Consider the following 17694-nt stretch of genomic DNA (forward strand, 5'->3'; position numbering starts at 1 on the left):
TGGCTCAAATGCCAAAGACCTCCCACAAAAGGTCTTTGCTGATCACCTCAACTGCTAGTGTCCCTGTAGTGTGCAGTACTCTGCACTGATTCTGCATATATTTTCTGTCTGTCTATCTATGGTACCTATGTATTTATCCTATCTATCTTTCTCTCTCTCTTCTCTTTTCTTCTTTTCTCTGTCTCTCTCTTTCTGTCTGCTTCTCTCATTTCGTACCCAATGAACATAGGCTCCTTTAGGGCAGACATTGTTTCCTTATTTGTATTTCTATCCCCAGCATCCAGCACATAGTAGGTGTTTAATATGTGAATGAATGATTCAGAGCGTGGAATGCTATCTCTAGTCTAATATCAGCTCTAAGAAAGTGAAATCAGGGAGATCATTTTCCTTCTCTGAATCTTAATTTGGTTTCATTAAGATACTTAGACAGGGACATGAAAGGACCAAAATTCTAACAAGAGAAGGAGCTGGCTTTAACACTCGCCCTTTCTGGAACACACCAATACTTGACGGAAATTAACCGACCAATATGAGTCAACAATATGAGTTAAGACAAACTCTAACATCTGCAAGAGTATGTTAATTCAGGGCTGTTAGTTGGAAGTACAGGGTGCTGGTGGAAGGAATCTCAAGGGAGCGCCATATTTTCACATAGTTGGCTGGGGATACCCCTGACTTTATTCCTCTTTGGCCATAAACCCCACAAGCTTTTTAGTGCAAGGCAACTGGGTGGCACAGTGGGTAGAATGTTGCACTCAAGCTCAGAGGAAGACCTTGAGCCTGCATTCTGCCTGAGGAACTGACTAGTTGCATAACACAAGTCCCTTAAGCCTCAGTTTCCTCATCTGTAAAATGGGGATAATCAGAAACTACCTTATAGAGCTCTTGTGAGGATTAAATGAGATGACATACATAAAGTGCTTTGCAAACTAAAAGATGTAACGATATTGTAATAGTTGACATTTCCGTAGCGCTTTAAACATTATTTTACTTGATCCTCACAACAGCCCTGTGAGGTAGGCACTGTTATTATCTCCATCATACAGATGAGAAAACTGAGGCTGACAGAGGTTAAGTGACTTTTTGCCCAGGGTCACTCTCACTGCCACCACCACCACCACTACTACTACTACTACTACTACTACTACTACTACTACTACTATGTGTTTGAGGGTGCTTGCTTCTTGGCCTCAGTTCGTGGTCAGGCTCTGACATTTTGTGATTCCTATTTGGGCGATTTCATTTCTTCTCTGTGCTCAAACCGCCCATGGGGCTATCTTTGCTAGGCATCCTGTAATTGATACATGAGCTGGAAAGGGCAAGGTGTCTACTCTCAATGGGCCACATCCCAGCCTTCTCCCTGACTCTGCTGTTGACATTCCTGACAGTGGGTTTGGGTAAAAAACCAGATGTCAAAGGCTGATGAAACCGAGGGAACCGGGGGTATTTTGCCAGTGTAACCTGAAACCCCATAAAGGGAGGGAAAGAGGGAGAAAAAAACTGCAGAGCCATGCCCCCCCCATCTCCTCCACTCCCGCCACTGGGATGAGGCTGGGTTATGAGGAGCAGTTTGTATTTATTTGTGCTTCTCTAATTACCGCTTCTTCACATCTGTAGGAAAACAGAAGGAGGCGTGTGGTGGGGCATGCAAACAGACACATATCAATTTACAGCGGGTTATTAGAAATTCTCTCAAAGAGATTAAACCCTTCAAAATGATGGTCTGCTTGGCTGCTCCATAAAGAAATTTAAAAACCTCACCTCTAAGCCCACTTCCCCCCCAGCAACTCTACACCCCACCCCCAAAAGGTGGCAAAAAGTCAGAGGAAAACTGTAGAAAGGAATGAAAGAAATTAGCAGACATCACCGAGGATGGCTAAGGACAGAAGTTTAATTTAAACAGCAATTTCATCTGGGGATGAGTTGCATATGGCCTGAGGCTGATAGATATAAACAGTATGGAGGATGAGCATCCCAAAGAGAGGAGGCTGGTAGCAGGGAAGAGAATGAGAGCTCTTCTCTCCCCATCCTGCAGGTCCTACATAGGCAATGAGGAAGTCACCTCCCCAGGAGATGAAGGTGTCAAGGCAGCATTTTACTCTGTAGTTTAATGTTGTCTGCACTCTGGCTTCTATCGGACGATAGCACAGAACTATGGGTGGGCTGCTTAGCCCAAGAATTACACTGGTGGGTGTTGAGGTAATAGCCAATTCCAACATAAACTGCCAAGAGTTTGGGCAGACTGACTCAATGAAGTGCCTGGGTGTAGGTTTGGTGGGTGGGTCCGTGGTGAGGGTAGAATAAAGTTCAGAGTTCAAAGGGAGAGCATGGCAGGTATAGACTTACTCTATTTTTCCTAAGCACATGGAGGTAAACAGCACACAGCAGGTCGGTCCTCATGGTTTCTTTTTAATTCAATTCTTTGAATCGATATTGCTTGATGGGCTGGGGAGACCCCCATCGATATGTTTACTCCAATCCAAAGCACAAACTTCATTTGGAAACTGGCCACCACCACCACCATCACGACTGAGTCAGAAGATGACCAGAGCTGGGGTTAGGGGTGCAGAGTCATCTGCGGGGGAAAAACATCCCACAAGCTCCATGGATGAACCTTTTCGGTGGAGTTCTGCTATTGACACACCAGAGGCTTATTAAAAGAGCAAGACCGGTAAAATGTCCTCAGATACTGATTGGAAGAAGAACATGAAAAATAGCCCTCCTTTCTGAGAAAGAAGGAGGGGGAAGGCATTTTGACTGCTCTGCATTTAGCAATCAATCTGAGACTGTAGAAAAACACTACAGACTGTAGAAAAAAACCAGATTAAACCTAGGACAATCTATTGCTTAAGTCTGTTTAAGCAGCTCTGAAATAGGTGATTAAAAGAGGAGATGTCTCTGTTCTTGCCTCTTTCCAAGGCCCAGTCACAGAAGGGTATTCTGTTATTAGAGGTACATTGTGGGGAAGGGTTGGGGGGGGGAGGTGCTCAAAAGAACAAACAGGTAACTTCAAACCCTGATGAAGAGGGCCCAGGTCACCGGAGTTGCAGGCCAGGACTTGGGTCTGGCTAAGCAGGATAAAACTGCTTGAGTAGATCTTTTTTGTTGATTTTCCCCATCTGGTTCCGTGGGATTTCCTCAACTAACAAGATTTCAGAAGGGATGGTGTAGGCTGCCATGCGTCCTCTGGAAAAGACAAAAATATTTGGTAACAGGTTTAGAGGGACCAGCTCTTTCCAAGAATCTAGAAAGTAAGTACTCTCTGGTTATGGGTCTGGAGGAGCTAGGGATGAATGTGGATTGGCATCCTCAGGACCATCCTTGGACTGGGTGGACATCCTTGTGCAGACAACACAGGATGGGTTTTTATGACTGTTTTCTCATGATCACCAACAACAAGCATGTATTAAGCACCTAGTATGTGCCAGTTACTTGCTGAGTTCTGCTGATATAAAGAAAGGATAAACCAGTCTCCGATTTCAAGGAGCTCCCATTCTAATGGTAGAGACAACATGCCAACCACCACCTACAATGACATGTGGTTCTCCTCCCACATCTTTGTCTGGTCCTTCTCCGTCTCCTTCTTGATTGTCATTCACATTCTGCTGCTCCCTAACCATGGAGGTCTCCCAAGTCTCTGTCCTGGGCCTTCTTCTCTCTCTTTCAGGGATCTCATTTATTCCTCTGGGTTTGATTAGCACCTCTATGCAGACCACCCCTAGCTCTAAACATCCAGTCTGGGGGTCTCTCCTGAGCTCCAGTCTCAACATCACCAAATGTCTATTAAACCATTCAGCCTGGATATCTCACAGGTATCTCAGGCTCACTGTCTACAAAGTCAAACATAATCTTCCCTCTCAAACTTATCCCTCTTTTGAACTCCTTATTCCTACTGAGGGCACCTTCATCTATCTATAGTCACCTAGGTTTGCAACCCCAAAGTCATTCCTGATTCTTTGCTCTTCATTATCCCCATAACAATCAGTTCCAAAAGTCTTCCTGATTCTGTTCCCACACCACCTCTTGCATCCATCTCCTTCTCTCCTACACATAACCACCATCCACTCTCACCTGGAGACTACAACAGCCTCCTAATTGAGCTCTGTTTTGAGTCTCTCACCTCTCCACTCTAGCTTTCGAGGAGCTGCCCAGTTGATACTCATAAAGCACATGCCTGACCATGTCATTCTCCCATTCATTAATGGCTCCCTATTATCTCTAGGGGCAAGTACTAACTCTTGCTCCTCTGCCTGGTGCTCAAAGCCCTCAACCAATCTGGATTCAGCCAGCTTTTCTGGACAAATTACTTCATGTTTCAGTCAAATTGTCCTACTAGAACATCCCATACCTTGGCAAACCTGGAAGGCACTTCTTCCTCACCTTTGCCTCTTGGGATGCCTGGCTTCCCTTAGAGCTCAACTAAAGTGCTACCTCCTATTTTAAATGAGGCCTCTCCTCATCCCCTTAGTTGCTGGTGCTTTCCCTAGATCCCCAAATTCTTTTACATTTATTTTGCATCTTCTTACCTGTGTACACTTTGATTACCCTTAGTAGAATGTAAGCGCCTTGAGGGCAGGCACTATTTTTGCCTGTGTATTCCCAGAGCCTAGTACAGGGTCTGACATAGCAGACAATTAATAAAGGCTTATTACATGAATGAATGATAACCACATACTACCCTTTTATTTTATAGAAAAAGATATTGAGGCCCAGAAAGGGCAAATGATTTGCCCAAAGTCACAAAGCCAGCGATAGCAGGGCAGGAGTCAAACCCAGGTCCTCTGACTCAATAGTCCACATTCCATATGCTCTACCATAGAATCAGACATTATGCATATGAAATACAAAGCCCTCAAATGATGTTGTGATATCACATAACAGAAATGAGTGTTTGCTTTGGTGCTCATGCTCTACCATAATGATCTTGTCTTTCTTTCCATCAAAAGAGAATCAAGTTTCACACTACCTTGGCTGTGCCAATGTGTACTTTGACAGAACTTAACCATCTTCACCAATATGAAAACACACTCATTCAACATGTTGTCTTGGAATGGGTGATGAATCCAGATTTAACCAACAAATATTTAATGGACAACTACTATGTACTAAGCATGAAGAGGCTTGGGAGTTTAATATTAGTCAAAGACAATGAATGACACAGATAAATATGCATGTCCATTTTTGGAAGGGTTTTGAAGTCACTAGGCAATAACTTTCCTAAGGTTGCCCAGGATCAAACTGAGTGATCTGGACATCTGAATTTGCAGAATGCTAAAGGCTAGTATTATTGCCTGTCCTCCTGGGGGGTGTGTGTGTGCAAATATCTGGTTAGAAGTCCCTTTAATAAAAATAGCAGTTGAATATCAAATTCTTTGGTGCCAAAGCTTGTCCATTCCATATTCTATGAAGATTTGTTCCATTGTAAACACATGCTGGCAAGCAAAGGATGGGTTCCCTCTCTTTTCACTCTCTGTTTCTGTCTCTCTTTGACTCTGCCTCCTCCCTGCCCCCCTAATAATTATACTTCAGTTACCATGAATCAATGACATACTATTTTGAGTTGGTTTTCCAGTAATGGTGATGGATTTGATTGCTTCACTTCTGGACAATAGCCCACATTTCACAGAATCAGACTCTTAACCCTGGAAGGGCACTTAGAGGTCATCTAATTCAATCTCCCATCCAGGCATCCGTTCTACAGCATGTCTGACAGATGGTCACCTGACCTCAGTTTGAACATTTCTAGGAAGGAGGAATTTAATTAACTCAAATGGCAGTCCATCATTCCACCGATGAACTCAAGAGAGTCTTGGAGCTGGAAGCACCCTGAAAACTCACCTAGCACAACACCTTCACCTTAAAGTTTGTTTCTTCTTATCTGTCTCCTTGTTCACTTCCACCCACTGGCTTTAAGTTCTATCCTTTGGAGACACAGAGAACAAGACCACTCTCATCCATGCTTCAATCCTTCAGAAGTTTAAAGACAGTCATCATGATTTTCCTTTGTAAGAGAACTAGTTGAGGCTTAGGGAATCATAGGAAAGATGTAAAAAGAGCAAAACTGTCTGCGCTGCATGGGGATTGAACCCTGGCTTCATGACTACTGTGCTCTACACATAAAAGCTCAATAGCCACAAGGCTACAGTGTGTTAATACATCTTGGTAAACAAGTACTCATTATTTACCAGCCTGGATTTATTTTATTATAGTTGCCTCATCCCAAAGGGGCACAGGGATAGGTAAAAGAAATGAAATGATCATTCTTTATGATTTGTCCAATATGAATCGTTACTCATTATGGGCAAGTGGCTATTTGCAAGGCTATATTAAAATAAACATGGCTTGGCACAAGTTTCTGGAAGCTGTAGAGGTTTAACTCTTTGGTATTTCCAGTTGTGTCATGTTGCATAGCCAGCAATTGGATGTGGCTGAGAAATCCCAAATCGCGGCCTTAACAGATGGTGCTGTTTATGAATAAACATGAGCCTAATAGCCTTATAGGTCTGTGTACATCTGCCCACAACTAGCAAGCATCAGCGGACACGACGAAGTACATTGGTGATATGCCTTAATGGCGCCATTATCACGCAATAACATGGTGCTGTTAATGCATCCTGCTGCAAGCTGACAGGGTTATAGCTATGGCTTCCTACAGCAACAATGGCTTACCCATCAACACCAGGGGATCTTGGGATGGAAGCTGCAATTTATGGCCCCTCTGCTATGTGCTGACTTGTGATTGGATGCAGCTGTGAAACCCCAATTGTGGGTGACATTGTTCTTGGAAACCCCTTGGGTGGGCAACCTTACATGGGTAGGTAACATCTGTGTGCCATCGGCAGCTGTTGGGGGGATCAAGAATGTTTCTGGACTTACATCCTTCCACAGGCACGGGAATGGACCTATGGGGATGTGATTCAGTGTGTGTGTGTGTGTGTGTTTGCATGCATGTATGCAACATAAACTTACATGCCTGGTCATTGTAGAAATGCTGGCCAATATAGCCACAGCCAAGGTTTAAAGTGGAGAAGGGGAGGTCTGGGATTTTTTGTTTAAATAATGGCATAAGGATTTATGGTGAGATTTTCTTCCTGTAAAGTCCCACTCTTTGACCAGAAAATTTCTCATGTGGACATTTATTACCATGGCTAGCTGAATGTCATGATGACAGGGTCTCTATGTTCCACGCAGTTCTCAAACATAATCCCCACAGTTGGATTTTTGGTAGTCTGCCCTCCATTCCTACTTTAAAATTTTAACGAACGGAAGGAGCATCATAGAAATAGAGTTGGAAGGCAAATTTTAGAGGCCATTGCGTCCAGCTCTTCCTGATGCCAGCTTTCCTTCTAAAAGATTTACAGTAAATGGTCGTGCAGCCTCTGAACACCTCCAATGACAGGGAAAATTCACTAGTCCCCAGGGAAGCCTATTCCATCTTAGGACATCTGTAATTGCCCCGATATTTTCCTCACATGGAGCCAAAATCTGATGCTTTATAACTTCTTCCCATTAGTTCTAGTGCTATTCTCTGGGAGCAAAAAGAACAATATACATATATATATATATATATATATATATATATATATATATACACACACACACATACTATGTGTGTATATATATATATACATATATATATATATATATATTCTTTACACATATTTGAAGAAGTGATTGCATCTCCCCCCTTTCTCTACTCCCAAGTTCTGAAGAACCAGAACAAATACCTCAGCTCCTTCAATCTACCTTTGATAGGGGCAGCTAGGTGGTGCAGTGGATACAGCACCGGCCCTGGATTCAGGAGGACCTGAGTTTAAATCCGACCTCAGACACATACCACTTACTAGCTGTGTGACCCTGGGCAAGTCACTTAACCCCATTGCCTAGCCAAAAAAACAAAACAAAACAAAACAAAACCCAAATAATCTACCTTTGATAGGTAAGTTTTCTAGTTTCCTCACCATCCTGGTCACCTTCCTCTGAATAAGAGTGTTCACAAAGTTGACATGGATTGTGTAAACACACTCTGCGCCAGAAATACAATCCTCCTCACCCCTCCCTCACAGAATCCCTTTCTTCCTTTGAGGTGCAGCTTGAGCACTACCTTCTGCAGGAAGTGTTTTCTGATTCCTCCCAACTACTTGTGCCCTTCCCCCCAAATTACCTTGTATTTAATTTTTTGGTATGTATTTCTTTATATTTATTAAATACCAATATATGTCCTTGTTGTCTCAAGCTCCTTGTGAGAAGGGCTTATTTCATTCATAGTATTTGTATTAGCAGCACCTAGGACAGCACCTGATAAACAGCAGGTGCTTAATAAGTACCCACTGATTGACTGAATGCATTCAGGACTGCCAACATGGTCCCAAATGCACAAAAACAGAAGACATTCAGTACTGGCTGGTCTGGTCTGAATGTGGGATCTTGTTGAGAGGAACCTGGGGCTGAAACAAACCTAAGGCACGACCTATTCATGCCTTGAACTTGCTTCTGGGGAGCTTTCACACAGCCATGGTTTGGGAAAGCAAGACTGGGAGTTGGGGGGGGCATGGAAGAGGGGGAATAAGGAAGGTGTTTTCCTATTATGAATGAACAGATGAATAAAGGTTCATTTCAAGCTGCTCCACAGAATATTTACCCTCCTTTAAAAGTGTCTTTTGGACTATTCCCTTTGGATTGTTTTTGGGATCTAAAACAACCACAGACCAACAACCTCAATCTCTGCAAGAGATGCTTCTCTTAGGCTTTGATATTGGATTGCAGTGGAGGACAAAGGCATATGTACACCAGAGAATTCTACTGGTTCCCAGGGTTGCCCGCTTCAAACAAATCCTAGCACTAGGTGTTTTTAGCTATGACCTCCCCTGCCCTGCACAGTTAACACTTACTAAGTGTGGTCCCTCTCCATCCCACCTACACAACAATCCTATTCCAATTCCCCCTGGAATTCAAAGGAATCGATAACACAAGGCCATGGCACTCAGGCATAGTTACAACAAAGCCCATTAGAATGAACAGGCAATTAAAAATGTATTACTAGCAAATAAATAATTTGCCACATTCAGTTCCTTTTGTTTTCTGATTAATGGCTGAAAATATCTGTGCCACATTCTAGCAAGCATAATATTATAGAACATTTCACTGAAACATCATTACGATTCCTGTATGTCTTTCCCATTGTCTCATGAGTCGAACACTCTTCTACCAGCTGCTGAGGTTTTGCTCTTACACCCAACTGGACCAACATTCTCCCTTCTCCAGCATTGTGTTGACGGTTCATCTACTGTCTTGTATCTACTTAACAAACACCCAATGTTCATGTGTTGGGCTACCCAGTCTAATGACTGCCCTGTACCTTTATCCTTTAGTATCGAATACAATGCTGTGAACATCAAAGGGGCTTAACAGATATTACCTGACTTGAGTCAGCAGATGACACAGTTATTCTAGATATCTCCTAGACTTCTTAACTAGATGGATTTCTGAGAATACCGCTCACAATAACATGAATCAATATCTCGTTGTTGTTGTCAGGTCATTTCGGTCACGTCTGACTCTTCATGACTCCATTTGGGGTATTCTTGACAAAGATACTGGAGTGCTATTTCCTTCTCCAGAAACAGTATTTAGCTGTCTACAAACCCAGGTCCTGAGTAAATCAAAGCATCATTATCAGTGGATGTAGACTAGGACCCCATGGGATTTCACAGCAGATAGCTATAGGCCCTGCTGGTGACAGGCTTCTATGATACAGCATTTGACTAGGTAGAAAAATAAGAAATTGAATCGGACTCTAGAGTTGTATGCTTTGGGTCAAGCAGGGTGGTTGTGATTCAGAGTAATGAGGGAGCTTGCCTAGGTAGGTGATTTAGAAGGGAAGATGAGGAACTAGGGTGAAATGAAACAACACACAGGACTACGGAATTATCACTTTAGAGTTGGCAGGGATCTTTACAGGTCATTTGGTCCATAACTCCCCTTTTTGAGAGGCAATATGGTACAAAGGCAAAGGCAGTGGATTTAGAGTCACTCACCTACTCTGGGCCTCAGTTTCCTCATCTGTAAAACTGAGGTTGTTGGTTTAGGTTCCAACTGAGTGACCACTGAGGTTTCTTCCAGTTTGAAATCCACGGTCTTATGATTCTGATAAGGGCTCCATTTGACATCTGCTTTGCTAAGCATGATATGGAATCTGCACATCTGACTAGCCCAGTCTCACTGGCTATGGAACATAACTGGACTGGTCAGTATGGGAGAGGATGAGGTTGAGAGTAACTTATAGACAGAGGCTAGATCCAAGAAGGCAGATGAGCTCCCAGAGGGAGCAAGTGTAAAGAGAGATACTTAGACAAGTCAGGGCAGAAACTTTCTATCTTGGCCAAAAGTCAGTGGGAAAAAGGGAATCATGCTAATGGAGGTGGGAGGTGGCAGAAGAGCAGGGTGTCTATGCTGGAAAGTGAGAGAAACAGAGAGCAGAGGTCTATGGGAAACTCTGGATACTGATGATCACAATTGGGGGCAGGTAAAGTTGGGGGGCCTGGAAGTTGGCTAGTAGGGAAGGAACAACTGCATTAGGGGAGTCCCAGAATAAAAGTCTTGATTTAATGACATCAGAAGAGGAAATCTGGGTGAGAAGGAAAGTGAGAAATATCTGTAAGAAGATTCAAGGAGAAAAATCCTCTGGCAAGCCTTCACAACCAATATCTATTCAGTGCAGCCTTGGCTGGGTTCTACTCAGTGTAATTCTAGTACAGCACAATATGTGTCCTAATGTTTGTGTCATTCTTAAAGAAAAACATCACTCATCAGGCTATTAGCGAAGCTATTAAAATGAATTAGGAACCTCATCATGTTACTAAGGATGTGGGATTAAATATTACTAATGCTTAAAAATTCTTTAGGAAGCAGACCAGTCACTTCATTGAAAAGTGGTAGTTTCTTTCTTTTTTTAGACATAGGTGGCCTTCGAATATGGGTTCCTGATAAATTATAGACTATCTCTTTGGATTCTTTTAAAGCAAGTCCTTTTCCGAAGGAGTTGTTCTCATGGCTAAGCTCTGAAACAGTGGAAGGAATGCTGGAATAAGAAGGAGAAGACCCCCTAGGAGGGTATTCCTGCAACCACTTACTAGTTATGTTATATTGGGTAAGTTATCTGGCCTCTCTCAGTCTCAATTTCTGCATCTGTAAAGTGGGCTAGAGAAGGAAATGGCAAACCACTCCAGTATCTTTGCCAAGAAAACCCCAAACCAGGTCATGAGAAGAGTGACATGACTGAAAAATGACGCAACAACAAAAAAAGGACGTAGTAACCTCTGTACTGGGTAGCCAGGTGGCACAGTGGATAGAGCACCAGGGCTGGAATCAGGGAGACCTGTGTTCAAATGTGGACTCAGACATTTACTAGCTGTGTGACCCTGGGCAAGTCATTTAACCCTGTTTGCCTCAGTTTCCTCATCTGTCAAATGATCTGGAGAAGGAAATGGCAAACCACTCTAGTATCTTTGACAAGAAAACCCCAAATGGGGTCACAAAGAATTGGACATGACTGAACAACAATAATGAAAACTTTGAGACAGGGAGATAGAGTGCTGGGCCTGGAGTCAGAAAGACATGAGTTAAAATCTGGCCTCAGACACTTATTAGCTGTGTGACTCTACACAAATCACTTAATGTTTGTCTTAATCCATTGGAGAAAGAAATGGCAAACCACTCTGGCATCTTTGCCAAGAAACTCCCCTGGATGGTATGGTCAATGGGGTCACGAAGAGTTGGGTATGACTGAACAAGGCAGAGTCTCAGAGTTACAGGAGTGCAGAATTAGAAGGGAGCTCAGAGGCCATGTGCGCCAATAGGTATCTGAAAAACGCTCTTCTTTACAACATTAATCAATCAGTCAGCAAGCACTATGCTAGGCACCGGGGAGCCAAAGAAAGGCAAACAACAAACCCAACAACAAAAACCCAAAATAGAATCTCTGCTCCCAAGGAGCTCCCATTCTAATCGGGGAGACCACATGCAAATATCGAGGTAAACATAAGATACATACACAGTAAATGGGAAGTAATCTCAGAAGGGATTGGTGGGGGGGGGACCAGAAATATTGGTGGGACCTTCCCATAGAAGGTGGAACTTTAGCTGACTCTTGAAGAAAACGAAGAGGTGGAAGTGAGGAGAGAGAGCATTCCAGGCCTGGGGGACTGGGGTGGGGGGACAGGCTTGAGCAAAATCAGCTCATGTTAGTTATCCCTCCCAGCTTTCTGTCACCTGCTATTTTGTTGTCCAGTTATTCACGTCGCTGATGACAAAGTTGAACTGCACCGATCTATAGAGCACTCTAATAGAGCCCTCCTTCCAAGCTACCAACAAACCATGCATGACTACTTCTGTGTCCGGTCAATCGTACAAGCAGTCTGAAGATACCAGGAGATAACCATGGAGCCTCAAATCGCATGGGACCTCAGACCTTTTTATCATCCTTCAGTACCCAAGGATGTTGTTTGAACCAGATGACTGGAACTCATCAAGGCTGACTAGGCGATCTGTTACTATCACCTTATGTCTCTTGGATCTCAATCAACTCCCCATTAGCCACTTTTGTTCTGTCCTTTCAAGTCCAAAGATCATTTTCCTTGGCAGAGAAAATGGAAGCAAAATGTGCCTTTTTAGCAGCTTCTGCCTTCCTTCAACGGCTGATTATCTTTAGCCGATCCATCCAAAGTAGAGATTTTATTCCTGCTTTGATCCTCCTCTTTCCCTGCCCAATACACGTGCAAACAAAATCCTGGCTACCCTTGTCTTTCTTTGACAGCCTCAGCTCATTCTGAGGTTGAGCACCAATGCTAAACCTCCCCCTAAAGGACTGGGCCACACTTTCGTCTTCATCTTCTGCTACATGCCTTTGTTTCCATCTTTGGAGCGGAGAGAACCCTTCAGTTGGACTTCGAAAGGCCCAAGTTCTAATTCCCCCTCAGACAACCTCTCTTGGACTTGATTTTCTTCATAGGGAAAATGAAGATGAAAATAGCACCTGCATCTCAGAGCTATTGTGAGGATCGAATGAATGTGAACGTGCTTGGTAAACTTTTAAACAGCGTCGAAATATTAGCTATCTTTATAATTTAGCTATAATAAGTCTTCTAAAAATAGAAACTGGAAGTTTTTGTGGCTCAGGAGACAAAATCAGGGCTGATAAGTGAGGACTAAACAGATTGTGGTACATAAAATAATAGAATATTACTGTACTATAAGAAAGGACAAATGTTAAGAACTCAGGGAATTATGGAAGGCTATCTATAAACTGATTCAGGGTGAAGTAAGTAGAACCAGGAAAAAAATGCATAATGGCTACAAGTATGTATACAGAAAGAGGAACTCTGTATAATTATTTATATTGACCACATTTGGCTCTGGAGAAGAGCTCAGAAAATGTACCTTCTGCCCCTCTTGGCAGAGGTGGGAACCATGGGTGTAGAATATTGCATATGCCATCAGATACAGTTGATGTACTGACCACTTTTGCTTAACTACTTTTTTCTCTCTTTTTAACTCTTTATATCAAAGGATGGTTCATTAATAATATATAATATATATATATATAATACATATTATATAATAATAATAAATTAGATTTATTTTTAGTTTTTTCTTGTTTTTACTAATCTTCATTTCCAAATATACCTCTCTTCATTCCCACCTAGCAAACCATCCTTTGATATAAAGGGTATACCCACACTGGTCTCTTGAGACCACTGCCCCTTTTCTTCCTCATCAGAACCGTTTCTTTGTGCCTTCAAATTTCATTTTTTAGATCCTCCCCATTCCCCCTGGGATGACTTTATCATAGCTATACTTCATGGGACCCTACATTTCTATGAATCCTTTAAAATCCATTCTTCCCAAATTTTAGAGTATATGCTAGATTATTCACGCCTTTCTTCTCTTTCCCTCTCACAAATACTAAAACAGAAGTCATTTCCCCTCAAAGCTCCCATAATTTCTACCCCAGTTTATTACTTCCTTGTTGGAGAAAATCAGATCCAGAATAGAATTTTCCCTCTCCTCCTTTTGAAGGATGAAATGATCATTTAGGAAAGTCAAGACATTATTAGCTGCTCTGCTTTTGCCTGAGAGTTCCAGCAGATGCTGGATTACACAGATCTCTTATCACTACTCTATTGTGCCTCTAGGTCAGGATTGTGGACTGCTTCTCAAACTCTTCATTTATTTCCTCTTCCTGGCAAGACGGTCTATAGTAGAACCTGATGAATATATTGATTTTGTTCCTACCATCATTGATTTTCACATCCCCCATCTTTGGTACCTGAAGTTCCTAACATGGTACCTCTGATTAATATACAGCTACTCATTCTACCCTCCCCTCACCAAATTTATCTCTCTTGTTTCTTTTGAGTAAGGTGACCCTTCCGGAGTCACCGAGTCACCAAATTTCAACAACAACTGAGATCAAAGTTGCCTCTTTAGGTTAGGATTTCTAGTTCATCTTTGTTATTGTATATAGACATCTGAGGCCATGACCTTTATTATTTCTTTCTTTCTTGGATTTTCTCTACTGTGTCTCAACGGATAGTCTTCCTTCATTGCTGCATCCTGTGGCATCTAGGATATAAGTAGGCAGTCTTTCCCTTTCCCTTTTCTCTTTCAATTTAATTTTGATTAGATTTGCTAAACTTTAGGCAAATCATTCTTATCAGGCTTTGTTAAGTGTACTCCACTCCTGGTCAGAGGCCTATCATTGCTACATTTTAAGTTACTGTCTAGAAATACAAATTCAAATTTAGTGGAAAGAAATATAGGATAAAATACATTAATCAAAATCTTGGATTAGGAACTAAGGAGACTGTATAGCTACTTTGTAAATAGCAAGTTTTCTGCTGGAAATCCTTGTCTATAATGCAGCCATTTATTTCCTAGCCACTTCCATTATCTCTTAACATCCTCTGAAAAGGAAAACTGGGACAAAGAAATAGTTTGATTAAGATATGCTGCTCAATGGAACAAACCCAAGGTATTGAGGTATTAAAGTACATATTTATCAGCACATAAGGTGCTGGTGAAATGTCAGTTGGTATGAAGTTTTTTTTTTCATACTTTTTTGGTGCTTAATTCAATTTAAATCAACAAACACTTATTAAAGCCTGTTGGATGTAAAGCTAAGGTTTCAAACATGCAGCCCACAATACTCCCGATTAAACCAGATGAAACCAGATTAAAACGTAATTAGGAAATATCTGACAAAGTAAATAAAAATACAATATATAATGTCACATAACTAACATGTATAATCATGGTGTTTTTCTAAGTGGAAATGTGGCCCACAGGGATGCATATGTATGGTTAGGTGGTTTCCATCTCTATTTGAGTTTGACACCACTCTTGTCCACTAGGCCCCAGAGGAGATTCAAAGAGTCAGTAAGATTTGGGTCCCTATGCATGAAGTTAACATTCTAATAAATAATAATGACCAACTTTTGTATTTTTCAAAAATCTTTGCATACCTTACTTCATCTGTTAATCTTTTCCCAGGGATGCTACATGGCTGAGACTCAAGGAACAACAGGTCTTAGAAGAATCAAAATTGCAGGTGACCCAGAAAGGACAACGGAGAGATCTCTGATGGATATAAGCAAGCTGAAGTCTTTAATGACTGGCTTCCTTTGGTTTGGAGATTTGGGGCAGCAGATCAATGTCCTCAAAGCACTGAACAGGAACTCTCAAGGGAACTGAGGCTGTCTAATCCTAAATGACAGTCAATACTGTTAAAGGAAAGGCTGGAGTAACACCATTCTCTACCTAATAAATGAGAATATTTGCAACACACACTATCTAATCAAAAAATGCTTCCTACAAGTGTGTTTGTGTGGGAGTTTGCTTGCATATGGGAAGAAGAACATAACCCTTTAATTAGCAGAATATATAGATTTTAATAGATACTAATCATCTCCTAAAATTAGATAATGGAGCCAAAACAACAGATAAACAGTTACGCTATTAAGAAGTCAAAACCCTAAAGAACACTACAGTCTTTATCACTACTGGAGTATATACAACTTCTTTTTCCCTCTGGTTTATCTGTACATCCATGGGGGAGATCTACCAATCAATGAACCAATATGCATTTATTAACCATCTACTATATGCCAGGTACTGAAGATACAAAGACAGAAGTGCAATAGCTCCTGCCCTTTAGAAACTTGCAATTTAGTGACTCAGAGTGATTTTGTGGTGGGAACACCAGACTTCAAAGACCCAAGTTCAAGTCCAAGCTCTGTCAGGTTCCAGCTGTGTGATCTTGGGCAAATATCTTAACATCTCTGAAGCCTCATTTTCCTCTGGGAAATGAGAAGAATAACACATACTACTGGTCTCAGGGGTGACTGCATATCAGATATAATGATGTACATAAAATGCCATATAAATGTCAGTTAAATGGAGGCTGTTTCAGGAGTGCTTTCAATGGCAGAAGAAAAAATCATTGCAGAGGAATGGAAGCTTAGATTCAAAAAGTCTGCTTTGCCCTTTGAAAGGGGAGCTTTCCTCTCCCTCTGCCTCACTTTCAGCTGCCTCCATGTCACCAACCTGGGGCCATGCCCAGCGCTGACAGGCAGCTCCCTGGCACTGATCCTGGTACAACATGCCAAGTCCACGAAGCATCTCCACCATCGCTCCCCAACCTGCCTCCAAACCCAACAATCAGCACATCCTGCCATATGGACGGCTCTGACGCAGGATGGCGCCTGTCACCGTGAAGTTAGATTGGAGGCGAAGGCTGAAAAATGAATCACTCTGAAGAGGGACATGTGTCTCCTGCCAGTGAGCATGAAAAGTGGGGAAAACAAATGGAAGTGACATTTAAAATAAAGGAGGGAGACAGGGTGAGAGGGAAGAGGGGAGATTGAAGGGAAGAGGCAGCTGGTTTGGTGCCTGCGAGACACATTAAGATGAGAACTAGGGAAAGTGGAGGAGATGCCTTGAGGAGGTGTTACCACCTTCCATCAAGCACTCAACAGCATAGGCTTGGGGCTTACATCCTCCTCTTTTCTAAGTCGGACGCTGGAGTCGGAAGGGCGCCTAGCACCCCCAAGGAAGATCTGATCAATAAGCTTCCAAATCAAAATCACAGGTGACCTGGAGAATAATGGAGAGACACAGGATGGCTACAAGCAAGCTGTGGCATTGTCATGAGGAATTGCCTTCCTTTGGTTTGGAGATCTGGGGCAGGGGACAAATGTCCTCAAAGCACCACACAGGAGCTCTCAAAGGAATTGTTGCTGTTTAATTCTAAATGGAAGCCAACCTAGTGAGAGGGAAGTTTAGAGGAACACCATTCTCTACCTAATAAATGAGAATATTTGCAACACACACTATCTAATCAAAAAGGAGATCTGAATCACCTGTCAAAGACAACGAACAGAACATTAATAGAACGTATCTGTACAGATGATTCTGTTCTTGACCTCTTGTTTCATTTTCAGGCCAGCTCAGTGACCGCTGAGTACCTGCTTGGAGCCTCCTTGTTAGGAGAAGGCCCAGCCTCTACCAGCTCACCCTCTAGCGTCCTCCACCTCCACCTGCTGCCTGTCCCTGGGGGCGGGGCATGCCTCCCTCCCATGTCCAGCTCCCCTTTATTTTTTGGTCTTCCTCTATTAGAATGTAAGCTCTGCGAGGGCA

The 17694-nt window shown here is 42.4% G+C and overlaps 1 protein-coding gene across 1 annotated transcript in view; it reads right to left on the reverse strand.

Moving 5' to 3' along the window:
• Positions 1 to 1871: 1871 nt before the first annotated feature.
• Positions 1872 to 17694, reverse strand: part of ACSF3 (acyl-CoA synthetase family member 3) — a 234265-nt gene continuing 218442 nt past the window's right edge. Inside the window, exon 10 of the mRNA XM_020989140.2 lies at positions 1872 to 3186. Within this exon, the coding sequence (XP_020844799.1) occupies positions 3069 to 3186 (118 nt within the window). The 3' untranslated portion in view covers positions 1872 to 3068. The remainder of the gene's footprint in view (positions 3187 to 17694) is intronic.

The sequence above is a fragment of the Phascolarctos cinereus genome, unplaced genomic scaffold (assembly GCF_003287225.1).
Source record: "Phascolarctos cinereus isolate Bilbo 61053 unplaced genomic scaffold, phaCin_HiC Scaffold_2;HRSCAF=192, whole genome shotgun sequence".
In the NCBI taxonomy this organism is placed as follows: domain Eukaryota; kingdom Metazoa; phylum Chordata; class Mammalia; order Diprotodontia; family Phascolarctidae; genus Phascolarctos; species Phascolarctos cinereus.